We start from the raw sequence: 19,515 nt of genomic DNA on the forward strand, positions 1-19,515 counted from the left end.
GCCCTGCTGATTGACCGAGCTCCCTGGTGGCACCAGCGTTGCTCCACGCCCAGACCCACGGCATGCAGGGCTGCGGCAAGGACCAGGCGGCCGCTGGCCTCCTACCTTGAAGCCCTGCCCCTCGCGGGGATTGGCTCTGGCTGCTCCCCACCTCCGCCCAGGGCTCATCCTACTTCTGTGGTCCTTCCCGAGTCCTCCCCGTGGTCAGATATTAGCATTGCAGTCATGCCACTTGGCATCCATGCTAGTGGAGGGTGAGGGCGACACGTGGGGTGGAGATAGAACGATGGGCTGCGAGCCTGTTGGACCAGTGTGCTCTCTTGGCTGCCCTGCCTTGTTCCAGATCCTTCTGGGAAACTGGGCAGGGGTGCGACCTTCTGGGGCCGCACCCAGTGGCCGTCCACCTAAGCCTCTCAGCTCCCTCCTCCTCCTGCAGCAGGGTCCCCTGAGGCTGGGCCCACAGCTCTGCCCGCCCCTGGTAGACAGGTGGGCCCTCCCACCAGGACTAGCCATGCTCCGAGATCCTGGGTGGTCCTGACCGAGGTCCCTGGCCCCACAAGCCCTAGCCCGAGCTGCTCACCATCTCAGCAGTGCCCGTCATGGCGTCCTCGGGGATGGAGTACATCTGGTGCTTGGTTTTCACACTCCACTGTCCCTCCTCCCCTTCCCCCACCTTCACAAGCATCACCCTGAAGTTGGTGCCGCCCAGGTCCAGGGAGAGGAAATCCCCGACTTCTGCAGCCACAGAGAGAAGCACATCAGTCTCATGGGCACCGCCGGGCAGGAGCCCCCAAACTGGGAGAGGAGGAGGGGAAGGCATGGTGGGGGGACCAGAAGAGCTGGACGAGGGGCCCCCGATGCCAGACATCTGGGGGACCCCAGGATAAACTGTGGAAAGGGCAAAGGTGAACTGGGGAAGGCAGCAGGAATCCCTTGTCTTGGGTTGAAGCTGCCCCCAGCCCAGGGCCCACCTGAAGACCTAGGAAAATGGCCCAGACTCAGGATTGGGCTGGGAGTCCCCCAGATGACTGCGGGAAACCAGTTTCTCATTGTGAGATGAAGAGAGCCAGTTTCCTGGGGCCAGAGTGAGCCTGAAGGCCCCAGGGCTGGGCCAGCGGCGCAGAGGGTGAGACCTGGCTGGTGTCTGGGGCACAGCATTTTGGGGAGCTGACTCGGGGCTGCTGGGGACAGTCAGGGCTGTTAGGAAGGGCCTGGGGCACTTCTCCCTGCTGGGGCCAGGGGAGAGCTGCCTCTGGATGAGGACCTGATGGTTCCCATGTGAGTCCCATCCCTGCCCCACCCTGGACCGCGGTACCTGAGCCTTCCGGGGTAGAGCGCACGTAGGTGGGCAGCATCTTCACACTGGCCTCCTTGTGTGTCTCCAGCCTCAGGCCTCGGTCCATCTCCTTCTGCATCCGCCTCATCACCTTCTTCAAGTCCTCGTCCTGCAGCTGGAACTCCGCCAGGATCTGTTCCACCTGCACAGGGAGGGAGATGGGGAACAGCTGGGCGGACAAGGGGCTGTGCAGTACGGGGAAGGGGGACCACAGAGTGTGTGTTTCCCCCACACACCGACGGTCTCCTTTTGCCCCCTGACCCTGGGTCCAGGATGGCCCATCATTTCAAACTACCACAGTTACAACCAGTTGAAAAATTAAGACAGCACAGTTCCAACGCCAGCTTCCAAACAAATGCAGCTTGGGGCGTGTTGGGGGGTGAGGGGCAGAGGGCAGACATGGCACCTCCCTTTGTACCCCTGATTCAGGCCAGGGGAGGAGGGAGGCGCTAACCAGGAGAGTGAGTGAGACACGGGCTGGAGGAGCCCGCCTGGAGGGCGATGGGCAGCTGGCGTTACTGTCTAAAAGATCCGATCATTATACCTCTAGGAGTCTATGCTAAGGGAGTTAGTGGGCCAGTGCGTACACATGTTCATAAGTGATGGTCAAGACACACTACTCAGAGGTGAAAGTTAGTTAGAGGTGTCTGGTGGACTAAAGCATGGCAGTCCATAGCCTGGAAGGCGCTGAGGCCCTCAGAGGGAGGAGAGGTCCCTATACATTGACAGGAGGGAGGCTGGTACACAAAAGCTCAGATTCAATACTGCCATTCCCGTGAGTGTGGATGGCCTGGGTTGGGTTCTCCTCCCGCACCCTCTGGGGGAGTGGCCGCTTGCTCATCCCTTCATGGTGGCATGACACTGGGCTTAAACACCGTGCCCATGCCCACTAGTCCCCCGGAAGCAGGGACCCTGCTCTGACCTTGTGTGTGGACCGTGGTGTGGTTGCCCTTTCCCCTTTGCACAACAGCACGTGTTCATGGAGAGAAGACCACTTTGATTCCCTACATATTTGGACCAACAAGGAAAGGGAGGCTACTTGAATAAAAGCCGTGGGTCCGCTCTTCAAAAAACTCCTACTGTCTCGCTGGTAGTTTTCCATGTAAGCTCGGGGGGTGGAGATGCTCCGAATTCCGATCAGGAGACAACAGAGCTGCTTGCCCCTTCTTCCTCGGTTTTTAGAGCCCACATTTTGTTGGGGGCCTGGGGAGCTATCACATCAAAGGAAGATGGCCCCTTCCTAGGCCCAGGGGACAGCCCGTGACTGAGCTAAGCCCAGCCCAGCTATCTTATCCCCTTTTGCTGGTGACTTGGTTTAGAGATGGGCATGTGGCCCAGTTCTGGCCAGTGTCAAGTGAAGGGAAGCCTGATTCTAGCAGGAGGGGAGCCTTCTGGGAAGGTCAGTGCGCCTCTAACTTTGTGAACATAGCTGTATGAGGGTGTGTTGACCGGCACTGCAGCAGCTATCCTGAACCACGAGGAGACAAGGCTGAAGAGAAAAGGCTGTTAGCGTATTATAGATGGCAGAGAAGAGAGACAGAGTGAGCCCAGCCCTGATGACATCACTGATGTGCTGAGCCAACCCTGGACCCACCCACCTCCAAGTGCCGGTTGTGGGAATAGATACTAATCACTTAAGGCCACAGTCAGTCAGGTCTTTAGTTTCCTGCAGCCCAAAGCATTCCTAATGCATACAGATCCTTACTTAGGAGCGAATTCTCTTACCAAGACCTCACACTTAGAATTTAAACCCAGGGAAGGTCACAAAGGGATGGGGCTGACAAAGTCTATGACAAGACACACAGAGTCAAACACCAGTATTTGCTAAGCCATTCTGCAGCTCTGGGGTGAGCTACAGCCCCAGATGGGGTGAGGGTGCAGCCCACCCCAAGGCCGTCCTGGCAGGTATACCCCCGGAGAGGCCCTCACGCTCTGTGAAACAAGGCAGGCTGTCCTCAGAGGCCCATGCCTACGGCCTGGCCTTGTCTCTGTTTCTTTCACACACTTTCAAGTAAAAGGCGCCAGGAAGGAACAGTAACATTAACATTTGCTGAAGCCTTCCAATACGCCAGGCTCTGAGGTGAGTGCACTACACAAGCTGCCTTTCGTTCATCCTTGACACGGCTCGGGGGCAGGGCTGGCATCCGCTCATCTTCTAGATGCAGCCACTTGCAGCCAGCACACAGAGTGAGGCCAGCACCCAAAGCCACGCACTCAAGGGCCGCTGTCAGAAGTCCTCAAGAGGCTGCCCGGCATCTCTCCCAAAACAGAACTGTAAGACATCACGGCTCTTAACAAAAGCGATGCTGATCCTGCAGAGGTCCAGCCCGCAGGCCCCGCTGGGCTCCATCCCCTCCCTCTCCGTCATGGCAGCCCAGCCAGTGGCCTTGAGCCTGGACTCATGAGGGGCTGTGACCCAATGGCTTCACCCTCTGTGTCCAGGCCCATGTGGGCAGAGTTTGGGAAGGGTGCTGGAAGGTTCCATGGCTGCAGTCCAACACTCCAGGCGGCCACAGGCTCACACGGGCCTCCAGAAACCCTCCCTGGGACCGTGGGGAGCGTCCTCCATGGTGGGTGCGAGCCCCTTTCTCGGGTGCATTGGGGCCTGCAGACACCACAGTTAGCCTGCAACCCTGAGAGGAGGCACTCCGACCTCACCCCCAAGGCTGCATGTCTAGGCGGACGCCAGTTGGGTTCAAGTCACGGGGCAGAGGCCTGCCTCACAGACCCCGTGGAAACATCCCCAGAAGCAGGCACTGTGCACCAGGCCCCGCTTGGGGCATCCCCAGTTCTCCCTTACGCTTAATCCCCCTAGAACCCAAGTATTTTATTATCTCCACTTCCTTTCCAAGGCCACAGATCTAGACGGCTCAGAGCTGGCTTTGAACCCAGGTGCTGGCTCTGAGCCCACCTCCCCTCCCTACCCCGCTGGGCTGCCCAGCCCTTCCCTGAGCGCAGGCTGGGTGTCCGTGCAAGCTGGCTTAAAGGTCTTGCCGAGCAGCCTAGGAACCCCAAGAAGCCACCTGTCCCCCCCAGGTCACAGAAGAACAAAGCACAGACAGAGCCTGTCCCCCCAGCCCTGCCCCCATAGCTGCACCCCTGCCTGCTCACCAGGAGGTCACAGGACACAGCATCAGGGCTCACGGCTGCACCCAAACATGGTGGGAGGGGGTCTCCTCCCTGAGCAACTCTCTTACTCCCCAGGCAGGGCCACTGCCACCATCTGATAGTGCCACAGCCCCCCAGGACTCCGGCTTCTGGTGCCCCGGCCCGGGGCTTTGCAGGAGAAGAGCCAGACTGCCCAGTGCCCTCTGGCTCTCCGGGGTCCTCCCATCTTGGCTCTCCTGGGATTCTCCAAGAGGGTCTGAAGCTGGCGGGTTGCAGACACACTTCCCCAGGAGTATGCGGCAACTGGCCCAGGGTCACCCACTGTGTGTACACAGCCATCCCATGGCTGCAGCTGGACCCACGCAGGGCTCATACTGCCCTCCAGGACACTGGGATGGGTTCTGGAGCCCATGGGGCACCCAGCGTTTGCCCAGGGGCCCCATGCCTTGGCCCTCTGGGGCCCGTCCACTGCTGTGCAGGTGTGGGAAGCCCTCTCAGACCTTTCCCTGTCTCCTCATCTGTCAAATACAAGCCCCACAGGATGTCCTGCCATCTTTCCTGAGCCCTTGGGGCGGGGTCCCAAAACACTGACTGTGGCATAAATGGGGCAGGTGTCCCCAGCCGAGCCCCACCAGCCCCGTCATCCCTGCCCAACCAGCTTGGCCCCTCCCACTTTGCTTCCAACCTGTACAGCCCATGGCCTTGTCCAGACCCGTGTCCTTAAGGACTGTCCTCATACTGATGGCTGAGCGCTAGGAGGGGACGTTCTGCAGACTGAGAAGGGGTGGGTTGGGCGGGGGAAATCCGCCTGGTCTCTGCAGGCACGTTGGCGTGTCTGTTAGCCAAGGGGAGATGGATGCCAAGTAGCAGTTGAATAGTGAGGCCAGAGCACAGGGGACAGCCTAGCACTGTCAGCCCCAGGAACAAGTCCCCTAGAAGACGCTGTCCCTGGAGACCCCTCCTGGAGAGGCTGGACAGTGGGTATCGGGAGGGACCAGCTGCCTCTTAGCCTCCGCACCTCTGCGCCTCCTTCCAAGGGGTCCAGAGCTCCCCCTAACCTCCACTCTACCAAACCACTTGCCCTACCCACACAGGAAGAACCTGCCCCAGCCATGGCCCTGGGGACCACTTGCCCTGGCTTTGGGGTGACCCTTACCAGATTCAAAGCTGTCTGGACCCAGCTCCTTGTGGCCTCCATCGCCAACTCTCTGAGGCGCCAAAAGGTAGGTTTGCGGGGAGGTAGAGACACTCCTGTCTGCGGAGGCGCAGGGCTGGGCTGCAGGCCGGGAGTCTGAGGCCCGCCCGTGCAGGCGCGAGCCGCCTAGCCGGGGAGTTGCCCGCGCAGGCCGCCCAGGGCTTCTGCAGAGAGCATTCAGCAGCTGGCTGTTGAAATACTCAGCCTACCGCCACCGGGTCAGACAGGGCCAAAAGGGCAGACGAGGCCTGCCTGGAGTGAGGGGTGACAAGGGCCACGAGGGGAGGGCTGTGGGGTGGTGCCCCATGCCTTCAGCCCACCGGGGTGGGGATTCGTTGCCCAGAGTTTCTGCGGAAGGGGCAGCACCGTTCTATATGCGCTCCAGTCCTTGGATGTGCCAGGGCGGCAGTCATCACGCTGCTCAGGTCAGGAAAGCACGTTGCAGAGCCGGGCAGACAGGGCGGGGCTGCTGAGGGGCTGGCCCCATGCAGGTCAAAGGGTCTGGGCTTGCTCTTGGACCACGGGGATCCCTGGCTAATTTTCACCTGGGGCCTGTCCTGTACTTGGGAGGGGAGACAGGCTGGTGGCTGGGAGGCCAGGCCTGAGGCCCTGAGCAAGGCAGGCTCCTCGTGAAGCAGGGCTGCAGAGGGCAGGGACCTCCTGGGCCGCTCCTCTCCTGAGCCCTCAGAGCCCTGCCGTGTGGCCAGTCAGGATCGGTTGGCAGGATTGGTTAAGGGGGGCGGGGGTTGCACGAAAGACCTCGGTTGGGTCATTGAGAGCCAGGCTCAGGCCCTGGGCAGAGGCTGGACTGGAGGGTTGGGGTGAGGGATGGTGGTAGGTGGGGCCAGGAGGTGGGGTGGGGAGGGGAGGGGAGGGGTGGGGAGGGGAGGGGTGGGGAAGTGAGGGGGAGCAGATGGAGGCGGGGTGGGCACCACCCTGATGACTGGCCCCACCCCCACCCAGGGCCATCTGCCTCCACCAAGTAGAAAATGCTTGTTTTCATCAGGGGTCTTCAACTGTAAATCGTCAAAACCTGCCTCAAAAGGCCGGGAAGGTCATCCTTGGGTTTTGCGTCTGCAAAATCCAGGCCAGAGCTCGCTCTGAGAGCCACCCCCCTTCCCCACTCCCAGCTCCCTGCCCGGACCTGCCAGAAGCTGCCGAGCCCTGTAAAAGGAGCAAGAGCTCAGGAGTGGGCGGGGTTGGGGAGCGGTAGCCTGACAGGATGCCAGGCTCTCCCGCCAATGGCCAGTGTGGTCATCCCTGAGGAAGCCCCTGACATGATTGATCCCCTTCCCAAAATAGAGCCCCAAGGGCTTCACCAAACCCACATGTGACAGATCACTGTCCCCCCAGCCCCTGGCTCTGAGCCGCTGTTTGCACAGGGTGGGCAGGGCTCACCCCTGGGTTTGGAGTTGGGGGCCTTCTGCACCAGCCAGGCCAAGAAGCAGCTGCTCTTCTCTTGGTCCAGGCACATAGCACCTGAGAAGACGATCAAAATCCTCCCGCTCTCCTCTGGGAAGTGGGAGAGGACAGGGCTGGGCAGAGATCAGTGGGGCCCTTTCTTGTTTGCTGGACTTCCAGTGTCCTCTCTGGCTTGCACTTTGACCAGCAAGCACCCCTCACCAGAGCCCTTTCCTGGGGCCGCCTCCTTGCATTCCCCAGCACCTGTGAGGGCAGGAAGGAAGGCGTCCAACAGCCCCACTTCCCCATACTAGTTAATCCTCCGGAGCCAGACTCTCGTGCATCATGCCAGCTCTCCTGGGCTCCCACCACAAGAGGTGTGCCCTGTCTCACCGCTTCCTGTTTAGGTGAGGGAGTGACCCCAGAGGGTCAACACTGGGCTGGGGTCAAGGATCCCTGCAGCAAGGGATAGACCTGTCCAGAGAAGAGGGGCCAGGAGAGGGAGGGCCTCAGAGACGATGGCTCCAGAGGGATGCCCAGGACATAATTAGAGTCTTCAATATCTCAAGGGTTGTCCTGAGGAGGTTGAATGAATGTGGTTTCTGCTTAGACTTTCCCCCCCAAAAAAAACCAGAACTGCACAACAATGGGCTAGGATGTCTCAGCAGATAGTGAGCTCCCGACTTAATAGGGAGAGAGAGATGTGGGGCATCTGAGAGCAGGACCAGAGGGACTTTTCTCTATGTCCCAAGTTGGTACCCTCATCTCTCGGTTGCTCAAGGAGCTGACTGACAGGCATAATTTAATTTTCTTTGTAATTTATCTCTAGGAAATAATCTGACAAATTCGGAGATGGATATTCCAGGTTACTCTTTCTAGGATCCAAAAATGGGACATAATCCTCACACCCAACCTTAGGAAATTGTCTAAATAAATTATACTACATTTATATGCAGTCATTTAAAATGGTAAGATTGATCGGCCTCTATTGGCATGGAAAGATGTTCATGACATCCTGTTTAAAGAGAATGTGGTGGCTACCCTCCAAAAGGGCCTCCAATGAGCCCCATGTCTTGCATTCAACCCCCCGGGTAGGCTCCATCCATGCTGAATAGGTCTGGCCTATGTTACTAATAAGCTATTGCAGAAATGACGGAGTGTGACTTGTGAGGCTAGCCCATCAAAGACACTGAGGCTTCTGCTTTTCTCTCTATTGGATTCTTTACTCTGGGGGAAGCCAGCACCAGTTCATGAGGATACTCAGGTTGTATTGGGAGGTCCACTGAGAAAAACTGAGACCTCCTGACAATGGGCATCTCCAACTTGCCAGGCAGGTGAGCGAGCCACCTTGGGAGCCAATGCAACAGCCACCGTCGAGCCTTCGGGTGATGCCACCCCAGACAACATTTTGACTAAAACCTCAGGAGAGACACCGAGCCAGAGCACCCTAGCTGAGTCACTCCTGGACTCCTGACCCACAGACACAGTGTGAGATAATAAAGGTTTGTTTTTTCAAGCCACTAAATTTCGAGGTAGTTTTTTACATAGCAATAGAAGACAAATAGAAAAAACAGTTATAAAATATAGCATGATTCATTTTTGTCATGTACATCTATATTATATGTAATATACACATGGGAGGAAATACAGAAAAATGGTAATAGTAGTTATCTTGATAATGGAAATATGAGTGACTTAATTTTCCTCTTTGCTTATCTGTATGTCCTAAGTTTTTCTGCAATGAATGTGTATTAATGGAGTACTGTTTTAAAATCAGGTTGAAAAATAAAAAGTTTGGGCCTTATCTGCTATTTTTGCACAGAGGCTCTGATGCGCAGACCCTGAAGGATGCGGGCTCAGAGTTAAATGTGTCAAATTGCCGGCCCCCATATTCCAGTGGGTAAGAAAGTGGGGCTGGGATCTGGAGATGCCAGCCCCTCCCCAATGGCCTGATGGCCCTTGGCACCAGCTGGGCAACAGTGTGGGCACTCCCTGACCTGAAGCAATGGGGCCTGGAGGTCAGCATGGTGTTGCACGTGTTTGCCTACAGCAGGGTTGACTGGAGACTCGCTGTGCCCTTGTGTAAGGGCAGGCCAGGGGCCTGGTGGTGAGAGGGTGTCAGGCAATGTGGCCATGTCAGGGATAGAGGCAACGGGGAGAGGAGACAAGAGACAGCAGAGTGGGCTGGGGTCATGTTAATCACAGCTGGTGAGTACCCAGTGGCTTCCACGTGCTGGCTGCTGTGCTAGATGCTTATGTGGATCACAACTGGCCTGAAAGCCCAGGGCAGTCATTTTAAATGTGGGGAAACTGAGGCCCGTGGGAGTTAAGGGAGTTCCAAGATACCACAGCCATTAGTGACTTGGCCAGGATTTGCCTACAGCCCAGCCTGACTCCAGGTGTACTGGAAGATTAGTCTTCCTGACTAGAGGGGGAGGGCTCCTTCAGGGCCAAGCACATGCTGAGGGTCCAGAAACAGCCTCTGGAGCTGCTTCCATGCTGGAGATGTTCAGAGACCTCAGCGTCAGCTGGTGGGGCTGGGGACAGCAGCAGCGGCCAAGGTCTGCATGGCATGGTGCAGCCTCTAACAGCAGGTGGGCCTGGAGGCCTGGGGCCAGGTTTCAGGGGGACACCTAAGGGCTGTGGCCATGGGAGGGGTAGGGGAAGAGGGTGGGTGAGGAACAGGGAGTGTCCTGCACATTGGTTGGGGAGGGGGAGGCAGGCTGTGGGACCATCCAGGACCCCTGCAAGGAAGGCAGGATAACGCTGGGGTGACACAGGAACACGAGGTCACCAGCCTGAGTGGGAAAACTGCAGTTCACTGGCCGTAGGACTTGGGCAAGTCCCTTAATTTCTGGGCCTCAGCTTCCTCATCAGTAAAGTGGAGGTAACGACTTACCTACCTCACAGGGCTATTGAGGAGATTCAATGGGATAATGTAGCTAAGACTCTTGGCAATACAAGTTGTTCAATAATTTGTAGCTATTTTTACTACCAAAGGATGCTTTAGCCCCTGGGTCAGAGTTTAGAATACAGGCCGTCCAAAGCTCTAGATCTCTAGCAGGTCCTAATCCAAAGCCCCACCCCCATGCCTGCTGATTATTTTGGTGTTCTAAGGAGACAGACACGTGGCACAGCCTCTTGGATGCCACTCTCACAGTAAATCAATGAAGCTTCTTGTCTGGAAAGAGGATGCCGTCACAGAAAATGGTGGAGTAGGAAGTTCCAGAGATGAGTCCCTCCACCAAAACAACCACTACACTAGAAAAAAATGATCAAAATAAACCTGATTGGACACTTATAGAACCAGGGGAGTGCTTGATGAAAGGAGAGTTTGCTGATGGCTTGTAAGTGAGTAGTGGACACAAACCAGCTACCAGCCCCATTCCCCACCATGGCCATGGGAATGGCACCCGTGTTCCTTGGGCAGTCAGGACCTTGGGCTGTGCATTTTGGTTGATCTGGTGGTTCCCTGAGGGCTCAGTACAGAGCTTGCCTTTGTTTCATCCTCCTCAGGCTGCAGCAGCCTCCCTGGTGGCATTTAGCAGAAGAGTTAAAGAGACATACGTAACAGTTTAAATTTTTTTGTATTGTTTTGTTTTTTGGATCCAGACATTTAAGGATTTCTCTGTCAGGTCACAGGCTGACTGCAGAGAAATCAGAACAGAAACTTCAGTGAACATATACAACAGGAAATACGGATTTTGAAAAAAAAAAAGTTTGGATAAGTCACTATACAAATGAACAACTGCAGTCCTCAACAAGCAACAAAACCAGTCTTTACAGAGGGGGAGAACCTGACTTCCAGAGTTACCACAATATAGTACTCAACAAAAAATTAGAAAGCATCCAAAGAAACAGGAAAATACGGCTCATTCACAGGAAAAAAAATCAATAGAAACTATCCCTGAGAAAACCTGAACACCGGAATTTACTAGTCAAACACATTAAATCAACATTGGAATTACCAGTCAAAAAACTTAAGTTAAACATGCTCAGTGAGCTAAAGGAAAAGAACTAAAGGAAATTAGAAGAACAATGTATGAAAAAACAGGGAATGACAATTCCCTAGAATTTAAATTATAGAAAGGAACCAAATAGAAACTCTGGATCTGAAAAGTACAATAGCTAAAATGAAAAACAACAAAAAAGAAAATGCTAGAGGGCTGTTTTGAGCGGGCAGAAGAAAGAGTTAGTGAACAAGAAGATAAGGCAGTTGAACTTATCCAATCTGCCTAGCAGAAAAAAGAATGAAGTAAAATAAGCAGAACCTGAGAGACCTGTGGGACACCATAAAGCATTCCAACGTAAGAATTGTAGGAGTTCCACGAGGAGAAAAGAGATGGAAGGAGGCAGAAAAAGTAATTGAAGAAATAATGGCTTAACAATTTCCTAAAGTATTTAAAGTATATTCCCCGAAGCATTAAAAATAGGGACTAAAAAATATACTTGTATGCTAATCTTCATAGTAGCATTATTCACAGTGGCCAAAAGGTAGGAACAATCTAACTTTCCATTAACAGATGAATGGATGAAAGAAAAGTATTATTAAATATACTGGGATATTATTCAGCCATAAAAAGGAATGAAGTTCTGACGCACTACAACATGGATGGATGTTGAAAACATTATGCTAAGTGAAATAAGCCAGACACAAAATGATAAATATTGTATGATTCTGTTTACATAAAATATCAAAATAGGGGCTTCCCTGGTGGCGCAGTGGTTGAGAGTCCGCCTGCCGATGCAGGGGACACGGCTTCGTGCCCCGGTCTGGGAGGATCTCACATGCCGCGGAGCGGCTGGGCCCATGAGCCATGGCCGCTGAGCCTGCGTGTCCGGAGCCTGTGCTCTGCGGCGGGAGAGGCCACAACAGTGAGAGGTCCGCGTACCGCCCAAAAAAAAAAAAAAAAAATCAAAATAGGCAAATTCATAGAGACAGAAAGTAGAATAGTTGCTACCTAGGGAATGGTGGGGAGGAATGGGGAGTTACTGAGTTTTCTGCCTGGGATGATGAAAAGGTTTTGGAAAAAGTGATGATAGTTGCACAATATTGTGAACGTAATTAATGCCACTGAATTGTACACTTCAAAAGTGGTTAAAATGGCTAATTTAATGTTTTACATGTTTTGCCACAATAATAAAAGAGAGAATACTAACAAGCTATTTATTTTTATGGTAAAAGCAAGTTTTTTACTGCCCCAAATGGAATCACCACTCAATCACCCTTGCACCTTCGTTCATTCTTTCAACAATGTTTACGAGCAGGTGCCCTGCACACTATATGGATGTGATATGACTTATGAATAGGGTGAGGGAAATCTACTTCTGGATTGCCCCAAACTGGACATAAGCCTGAAGAAGGTTTTGAGAAGGCCCGTTCAGTCATTTCTGTAAACAACAGGTCTCAGACCTGTGGCAAAGACTAATTCTCACTGTGATCTGTTGTTTTGGATGCCACTAAGAGGGGAATAGGGATTAAGAAGAAAGACAACATAAAAACCATGTCGAGGAGAGAGATTTTGGTTGTAGTTACTGTCACCATTTGTCTATTAGCAAATAGATGCGATGCCCTAAGTTTTTGAGGAATTGTATTGCTAACCCCCCCATGAACTTGGCCTGAAAAAGCTTTTTTTTTTTTTTGCAGTACGCAGGCCTCTCACTGTTGTGGCCTCTCCCGTTGCGAAGCACAGGCTCCGGACACACAGGCTCAGCGGCTATGGCTCACGGGCCCAGCCGCTCCATGGCACGTGGGATCTTCCCGGACCGGGACACAAACCCGTGTCCCCCGCATCAGCAGGCGGCCTCTCAACCACTGCGCCACCAGGGAAGCCCTGAAAAAGCTTTTGATTGCTTAAGCCACAAGATAATCCTTGGGCCCCCAAACTTTATCAGAAAGAAGTAGGCTGTGAAAGGGTATTATATCATAGAGGATAGTGGTCAAAGAAGAATCTCCCAAAGGGTGGGCCCTGGGGCTGCAGAGTCTCCCCCAGAGGGCAGAACTGGAGTCCTACGGAGGAACATGTCCCCACCAGGGCAAGGTCTTCCCAGTCCCTGCCTGGTGAGATTTCATCATCACTATGGATGTCACTTCTTTGTTTTCCATTCTTCCCCTTTCCCAATAGGAATTTGGATTGTGGACACTCTGCCCACTCCCCTGGTCCTGGAGGGAGGGAGGAAGGATGGATGGTGACTCATCTTTCCTTCCCAGACGATGGGACCGTGCTCAGCATTACTTGCACCTGGTGGAGACGCCTGCATCTCCCCCTGGATACAAGGACTGTGTGGGATCTTGACTCATCACCTTTGGGGAGGGATGAATGTGAATTCTAAGTGTAAGAAGAAGGGTACCTGTGGACTGTGGTAGAGATTACCAGCTGTGGGCCAAAATCCATGTCCTCTTTGCCCGCTGTGATAACAACGCCACGTGCATGGCTGGCCAGCCACTCTGTATTCTCAGCCTCTCTTGCTCTGAGATGTACCACCCTGTGTGAGCCTACCATTTCCTGGTCCAGGCTTTCAAACAGAGTGGCTTTTCTAGATTCTTTCTTACCTTTCTGCGGGCTTCATCACACTGATGATGAGGAAGCTTTAGGAGGCAGTGGAGACAAGAAATGTAAGATGCCTGGACTCCTAGATTACCGTGTAGAGGACAACCTGTCAGCCAGCTCACACTTGCATTGACTATCATATGAGCCAGAAATACAGTTCTGCTCTGTAGACCCATTTCCTGTTTTGGTGTTGGTTACAGCAATTAAGCTTGCCCTAATTAATACTCAGAATGATAGCACCAATGAGCAAAAATAGAGCTTGGGAGGGGACTGAATAACTCATTTATTTAACATTATTAAGCACCTAATTTGTGCTTAGTATGAGGTTATGAAAATGACTAGGTTTTAGTTCTCAAGGAGCTTACAATCCAGCAGAAGGAACAAGCAAATAACAAGTACAGACTGATACTGGCAGAGCTACAGAGTCTTGGGGGAACATGGAGGAGACTGATGGGGTTTTCTGGAGAATAGGATTTCTCAGTACTGCTTCCTGCTGCCCTTAATGCATGAGTGGGAAGCGGCCAGCAGAGAAGAACATTCCAGATAGAGGGGCCAACAGGACAAAGTCAGAGGCATTTGGAGAAACACCGATACTTACAGTGGTTTGAAACAACATGCACAGAGGGCACATCCAGGAAATCAGATTGTTGCAAATGGCATTTGGGCTAAATAGGTAATCTGAGTTGGGTTACAGATCCCTTTGAAATGCATAACCATGAGTATACCGAAAATAAAAAGTATGCGTAGGGACTTCCCTGGTGGCGCAGTGGTTGAGAATCTGCCTGCCAATGCAGGGGACACAGGTTTGAGCCCTGGTCCGGGAAGATCCCACATGCCACGGAGCAACTAAGCCCGTGTGCCACACCTACTGAGCCTGCACTCTAGAGCCCGCAAGCCTGCATGCCACAGCTACTGAAGACCGCGCGCCTAGAGGCTGTGCTCCGTAACAAGAGAAGCCACCGCAATGAGAAGCCCGTGCACTGCAACGAAAAGTAGCCTGCTCTCGCCGCAACTACAGAAAGCCCGCGTGCAGCAACTAAGACCCAACAATGAAGACCCAGTGCAGCCAAAAAAAAAAAGTATGGGTAATAGCCAAAGCAATACTCCAAGGAACATTCATGCCCTTAAAGGCACTCACAAAAAAATAAATGGAAAATCAATGAGCAAAGCATTCCTCTCAAGATCTTAAAATCCCCAACACAGAGAAGATAAAGTAAACCTAAGAATAAAGGAATCAGTAATGATAAAAGCAGAAACAAATTGTACAGAAAGCATGCAAACAAAAACAATAGTAAACTTGATTAAGAAATCCCAAACCCAGATCTTTAAAAAGACCAATAAAATAGCAAACACTTGGTCATCTAATCAAGGATAAAAGAAGACACCAATAAATAACTTCAGGGATAAGAAAGAGACATAACCACAGATAAAGAGGAGCTTCAAATGTCTTATGAAAGTTATGTGTAAGACTTGCTTCAATAAATTTTTAAAATCTAGAGAAAAGGGATGATTTTCCAAATAATATGAATTATCAAAATTGACTCAGGAAGATAAGAAAAACCTGACCAGATGGAGAAAAATAGAAGAAATGTTAATAGATGTCAAAGAACTTCCCTTAACAAGAATACCAGGTCCTGCTAGGTTTTTTGTTTGTTTGTGGTTGCTGCTGCTATTTTCATATGGCTATGGAAATGTCCAGTGCAAGGCCTGGTCCATAACAAGTCTTAATAAATGCTTATTTAATGACATGATAAGTAGATAAGACTTAATTGGCAGGCAGGGACAGTATGTGAGGGGCCCAAAAGTTGGGGCTGTGTGTTCAACTGCGTCCTGCAGACACTGGAAGGCCGGATGGTTTATGACAGCAGGGGGACAGGGGGAAGGGAGATGCGGTGGCAGAGGTGGGATGGATGGGGCTGGGAAAATAACAACAACAAACAACAACAACAATAATGGCTGTTTATGTGCTGTGCCAGGTACAGTCATCAAGACACAGAAAGGTAAGTTACTTACCCTTATCACCCTGCAAATATGAGGTTCAAACTCAGGCATTCTGTCTCAATGACTCTTAGTCACTGAGCTATCCAGCCCCAGACGAGCTTGGGGTGTCATCACAGGAAGACTGCAGCGATGGGTGAGGGCTGTTGCCCAAGGGTTCAGCAGTGGGAGCAGAAGGCTGTGAACCCTGTTCATAGAAACATGTTTCCACGTTCCTAATAGGATCCCTGTAGCTTTACTCTCACCGCTTTGGCAAAACCATGTCTGATAAAATGCCTTGTGTCCAGAACATATAAAGAACTCTTACAACTCAATAAGAAGACAATAACCCATTTTTTTTTAACATTTTTTGATGTGGACCATTTTTTTTAAGTCTGTATTGAATTTGTTACAATATTGCTTCTGTTTTATGTTTTGGTTATTTGGCCCCAAGGCATGTGGGATCTTAGCTCCCCGACCAGGGATTGAACCCCCACCCCCTGCATTGGAAGTCGAAGTCTTAACCACTGGACCACCAAGGAAGTCCAATAACCCAATTTTTAAAACCTCACAAAGAATGCCCAATAAGCATATGAAAATATGTACCTCATTAGTCAACCAGTGAAATGCCAATTAACACCACAATGCTCTGCCACTGTATACCCACCGGAACGAATAGAAGTTAAAAGATGGCCAAAAGCAAGTGTTGGGGAGGACGTGAAGTTACTGGAGCCCTCAAATATTAGGAATGAAAATGGTACAGCCCACTTTGGAAAAGAGTTTGGTGGTTTCTTCCAAGGTTAAACATCCACTTGCCACCTGACACCACCTGGCATCACTCCTAGATATTTATCCCACCAAATGAAGACGCAAGTCTACACAAAAGCTCATAATTGAATATTCACAGCAGCTTCATTCATTGTAGCCAAACCTGGAAACCCCCCAAATGCCTATTAGCTAGTGAATGAATAAATGGACACATAGCACATCCCTGCAGTGGACCACGGCTCAGCTGTGGAGAGGTAAGAAGGACTGGCAGACTGCTGATATGTGCACAGCATGATGCAAAGTCAAAGAAGACAGACACAAAACACTGTATTCTCAATGATCCCACTTATATAGAAAAGGCAAAACCAAAGGGACAGAAAACAGACCAGTGGTTTCCAGGGTCTGGGAGTGGAGGCGGTGATTGACACCAAGAGGCGGGATGCACAGCCACCATCAAAAAATCTACAAACAATAAATGCTAGAGAGGGTGTAGAGAACAGGGAACCCTCCTGCACTGTTGGTGGGAATGTAAATTGATACAGCCACTATGGAGAACAGTATGGAGTTCCTTAAAAAACTCAAAACAGAGCTACCGTATGATCCAGCAATCCCACTCCTGGGCATATACCTGGAGGAAACCATAATTCAAAAAGACACATGCACCCCAATGTTCACTGCACTGCAGCACTATTTACAATAGCCAAGACATGGAAGCAACCTAAATGTCCATCGACAGATGAATGGATAAAGAAGATGCCGTACATATATACGATGGAATATTACTCAGCTATAAAAAGGAACGAAATTGTGCCATTTGCAGAGATGTCGATGGACCTAGAGACTGTCATACAGAGTGAAGTAAGTCAGAAAGAGAAAAACAAATATCATATATTAACGCTTATATGTGGAATCTAGAAAAATGGTACTGATGAACTTACTTGCAAAGCATAAATAGAGACACAGGCTTAGAGAACAAATATAGGGATACCAATGGGGGAAGGGAGGGTGGGATGAACTGGGAGATTGGGATTGACATATATGCACTACTATGTATAAAATAGATAACTAATGAGAACTTACTGTACAGCACAGGGAACTCTACTCAGTGCTCTTTGGTGACGTAAATGGGAAGCAAATCCAAAAAAGAGGGGATCTATGTATACGCGTAGCTGATTCACTTTGCTGTACAGCAGAAACTAACACAACATAGTAAAGCAGCTGTACTCCAATAAAAATTTATTAAAAAGAAAAAGAGGCGGGATGGAGGGAATCTGTTGGGTGACGGGAAGATTCCGTATCTCAACAGTGATGGCAGTTACATAACTGTACACATTTGACAAAACTCATCAGACTGTACACTTAAAAAGGTGAATTTTACTGTATGCATTTTATATCGTCATTTAAAAAAGAAGAGTAGCAGTTGAAGTTGAAGAGAGTCAGGGAACCACATTAGAGGTGGAAAGACACAGGCGCCCGTGCAGAGAGCTGCTGCCTTCCTCAAGCCTCCTTCTGCAGCAGGGTCTCTCCACCCCGAGGAGCCAGGACCCTGGAAGTCATCGTTCCAGCTCCCTCGTGGCACTTGGAGCAGGAGATGGGAGCTGGTGGACACTTGCTACCTACCTGACCTCAGACATGTGATTCATGCCTGCTCCTAGGGGTGAGGGCAGACACTGTTTCTTGCCCCCCACCACTGGTTCCCCTTCTTTCTTGCTCATGGACCCTCCCTTTTGTTTGGGGATCAGGTGGCGACAAGCCCAGCACTGGGGGATGGCCCCATCTGGCCTAAAGCCCACCCCTTCTGGAGCTGCCAGGAGGGAGGCACCTGGGGAAGATGTGGCAGCAGAAGGCCCACCCCTCTTGCATTTGGAGCCTCACTAGGTCTGTTGGTATCCCTTGTGCTGTGGCTGCACCTTGCAGCCATGAGGGGGAGGCGAAAACAGCCAGCACAGCTGACCCAGAGCCTGACATCAGGGTGTCACTGTATTGGGCTGAGAACCACTTCTGGCCTGTTTATTGTGTGAGATTATGAGCCCTATCAGAGAACTCAGTGATAGTTGGGAATCTGGTACAGCCTAATGGACCCAAACTGCCACAGTGGGGACTAACAAGTCATTCGGCTCTGCTGCATGTGAGAAAGCCTAGAGAGGGGAAAGCAAGGGACGGCGGGACACCCATAGGTAATTACCCTCAACAGGGTGGCTCAGGAAAGCCGCCAGGAGGTGAGGCAGAAGCTGGACTTTACTACCTTCGAGGTGATGGAAACCAGCGCTCTGCCGGAAAATGGTTAACAACTGGCTCTCCAGGGGAAAAGACCTGAGTGGAGGAATTGAACAGAGGCACCCCAGCCTCCCTGGAACCTGATCCCCTGACCCTTCTGGGCCACCTCCCGGAGGCTGTGGTTCTGGCAGTGGCCATGTGACAACGGCATGGGGGGCTCTGCTACATGCTCCCCCCGTCGCTCCGGCCCCACCACCTGCAGACAGAGTTGGGGCTGTGTCTGAAAGGATGGAGGGAAACGCCCTGTTCTACCCTCTGACTTACTCCATGGCTAATGGTGCCACTGGTCAAGCTAGGTCTGCTGCTTCTCCCCACGTGGATTCCCCAGGTGGCTGAACTACACTCATGACTTTGCAGCCACTCTGAAAACATGTTGGTGAACAAATTTCCAAGAGCAAGAGCCTACATTCCTTGTTTTAAATGAAGAATAAATGATGCCCATCCAAACACTCCATCTCATTCTCCAAATATCACTAAAGCTCTCTTTATATACAGCAATCCACCAACAATTTTTGCATACTATAAAGCATTCAAAACATCAACTACCTAATCATTGAACTCTTAAAGAACTCAGCGGTGGCTGTATTTGTATGGAGTACACAGTGGTCCTGCTCACGGCATAACCTATCACGTTATAGATGGTGTTGGTACCTGCCACGATTCCCTTTGCTGGGCACTGCACCTGCTCCCCAGCTGCTCCAATTGGCTGCCAGCAGCTCACAGCTGGACCCTTCTCCTAAGACTTGTCTTCAGTCTATGAAGTCACCCCACCCAGAAATACCTGGAAGGTTATGTGCCTCCGGGATTGGCAGAGAAAATACAGTGTGTCACGCAATACTGGGAACATATATTAAAAATATATTTGTTGTTTATCTGAAATTCAAATGTAACTGGGCATTCTG

General features: G+C 51.5%; 1 protein-coding gene across 7 annotated transcripts in view; it reads right to left on the bottom strand.

Moving 5' to 3' along the window:
• The window catches only part of GCK (glucokinase), a 55,581-nt gene that overhangs the window by 9,266 nt on the left and 26,800 nt on the right, over positions 1 to 19,515 (bottom strand). For 2 of the 7 annotated variants that reach the window (XM_004282965.4, XM_049714682.1), the window contains 2 exons: positions 1,316 to 1,478; positions 581 to 735 (listed from right to left, as the gene is read on the bottom strand). In XM_004282965.4, the coding sequence (XP_004283013.1) occupies positions 581 to 735; positions 1,316 to 1,478 (318 nt within the window). Of the gene's footprint in view, positions 1 to 580; positions 889 to 1,315; positions 1,479 to 5,600; positions 6,403 to 19,515 lie in introns of those variants that run through there. The other 5 variants (XM_033411294.2, XM_049714680.1, XM_033411295.2 and 2 more) reach the window with 4 other exon arrangements.

Source organism: Orcinus orca, chromosome 9 (assembly GCF_937001465.1).
Source record: "Orcinus orca chromosome 9, mOrcOrc1.1, whole genome shotgun sequence".
NCBI classification, from domain to species: Eukaryota; Metazoa; Chordata; class Mammalia; order Artiodactyla; family Delphinidae; genus Orcinus; species Orcinus orca.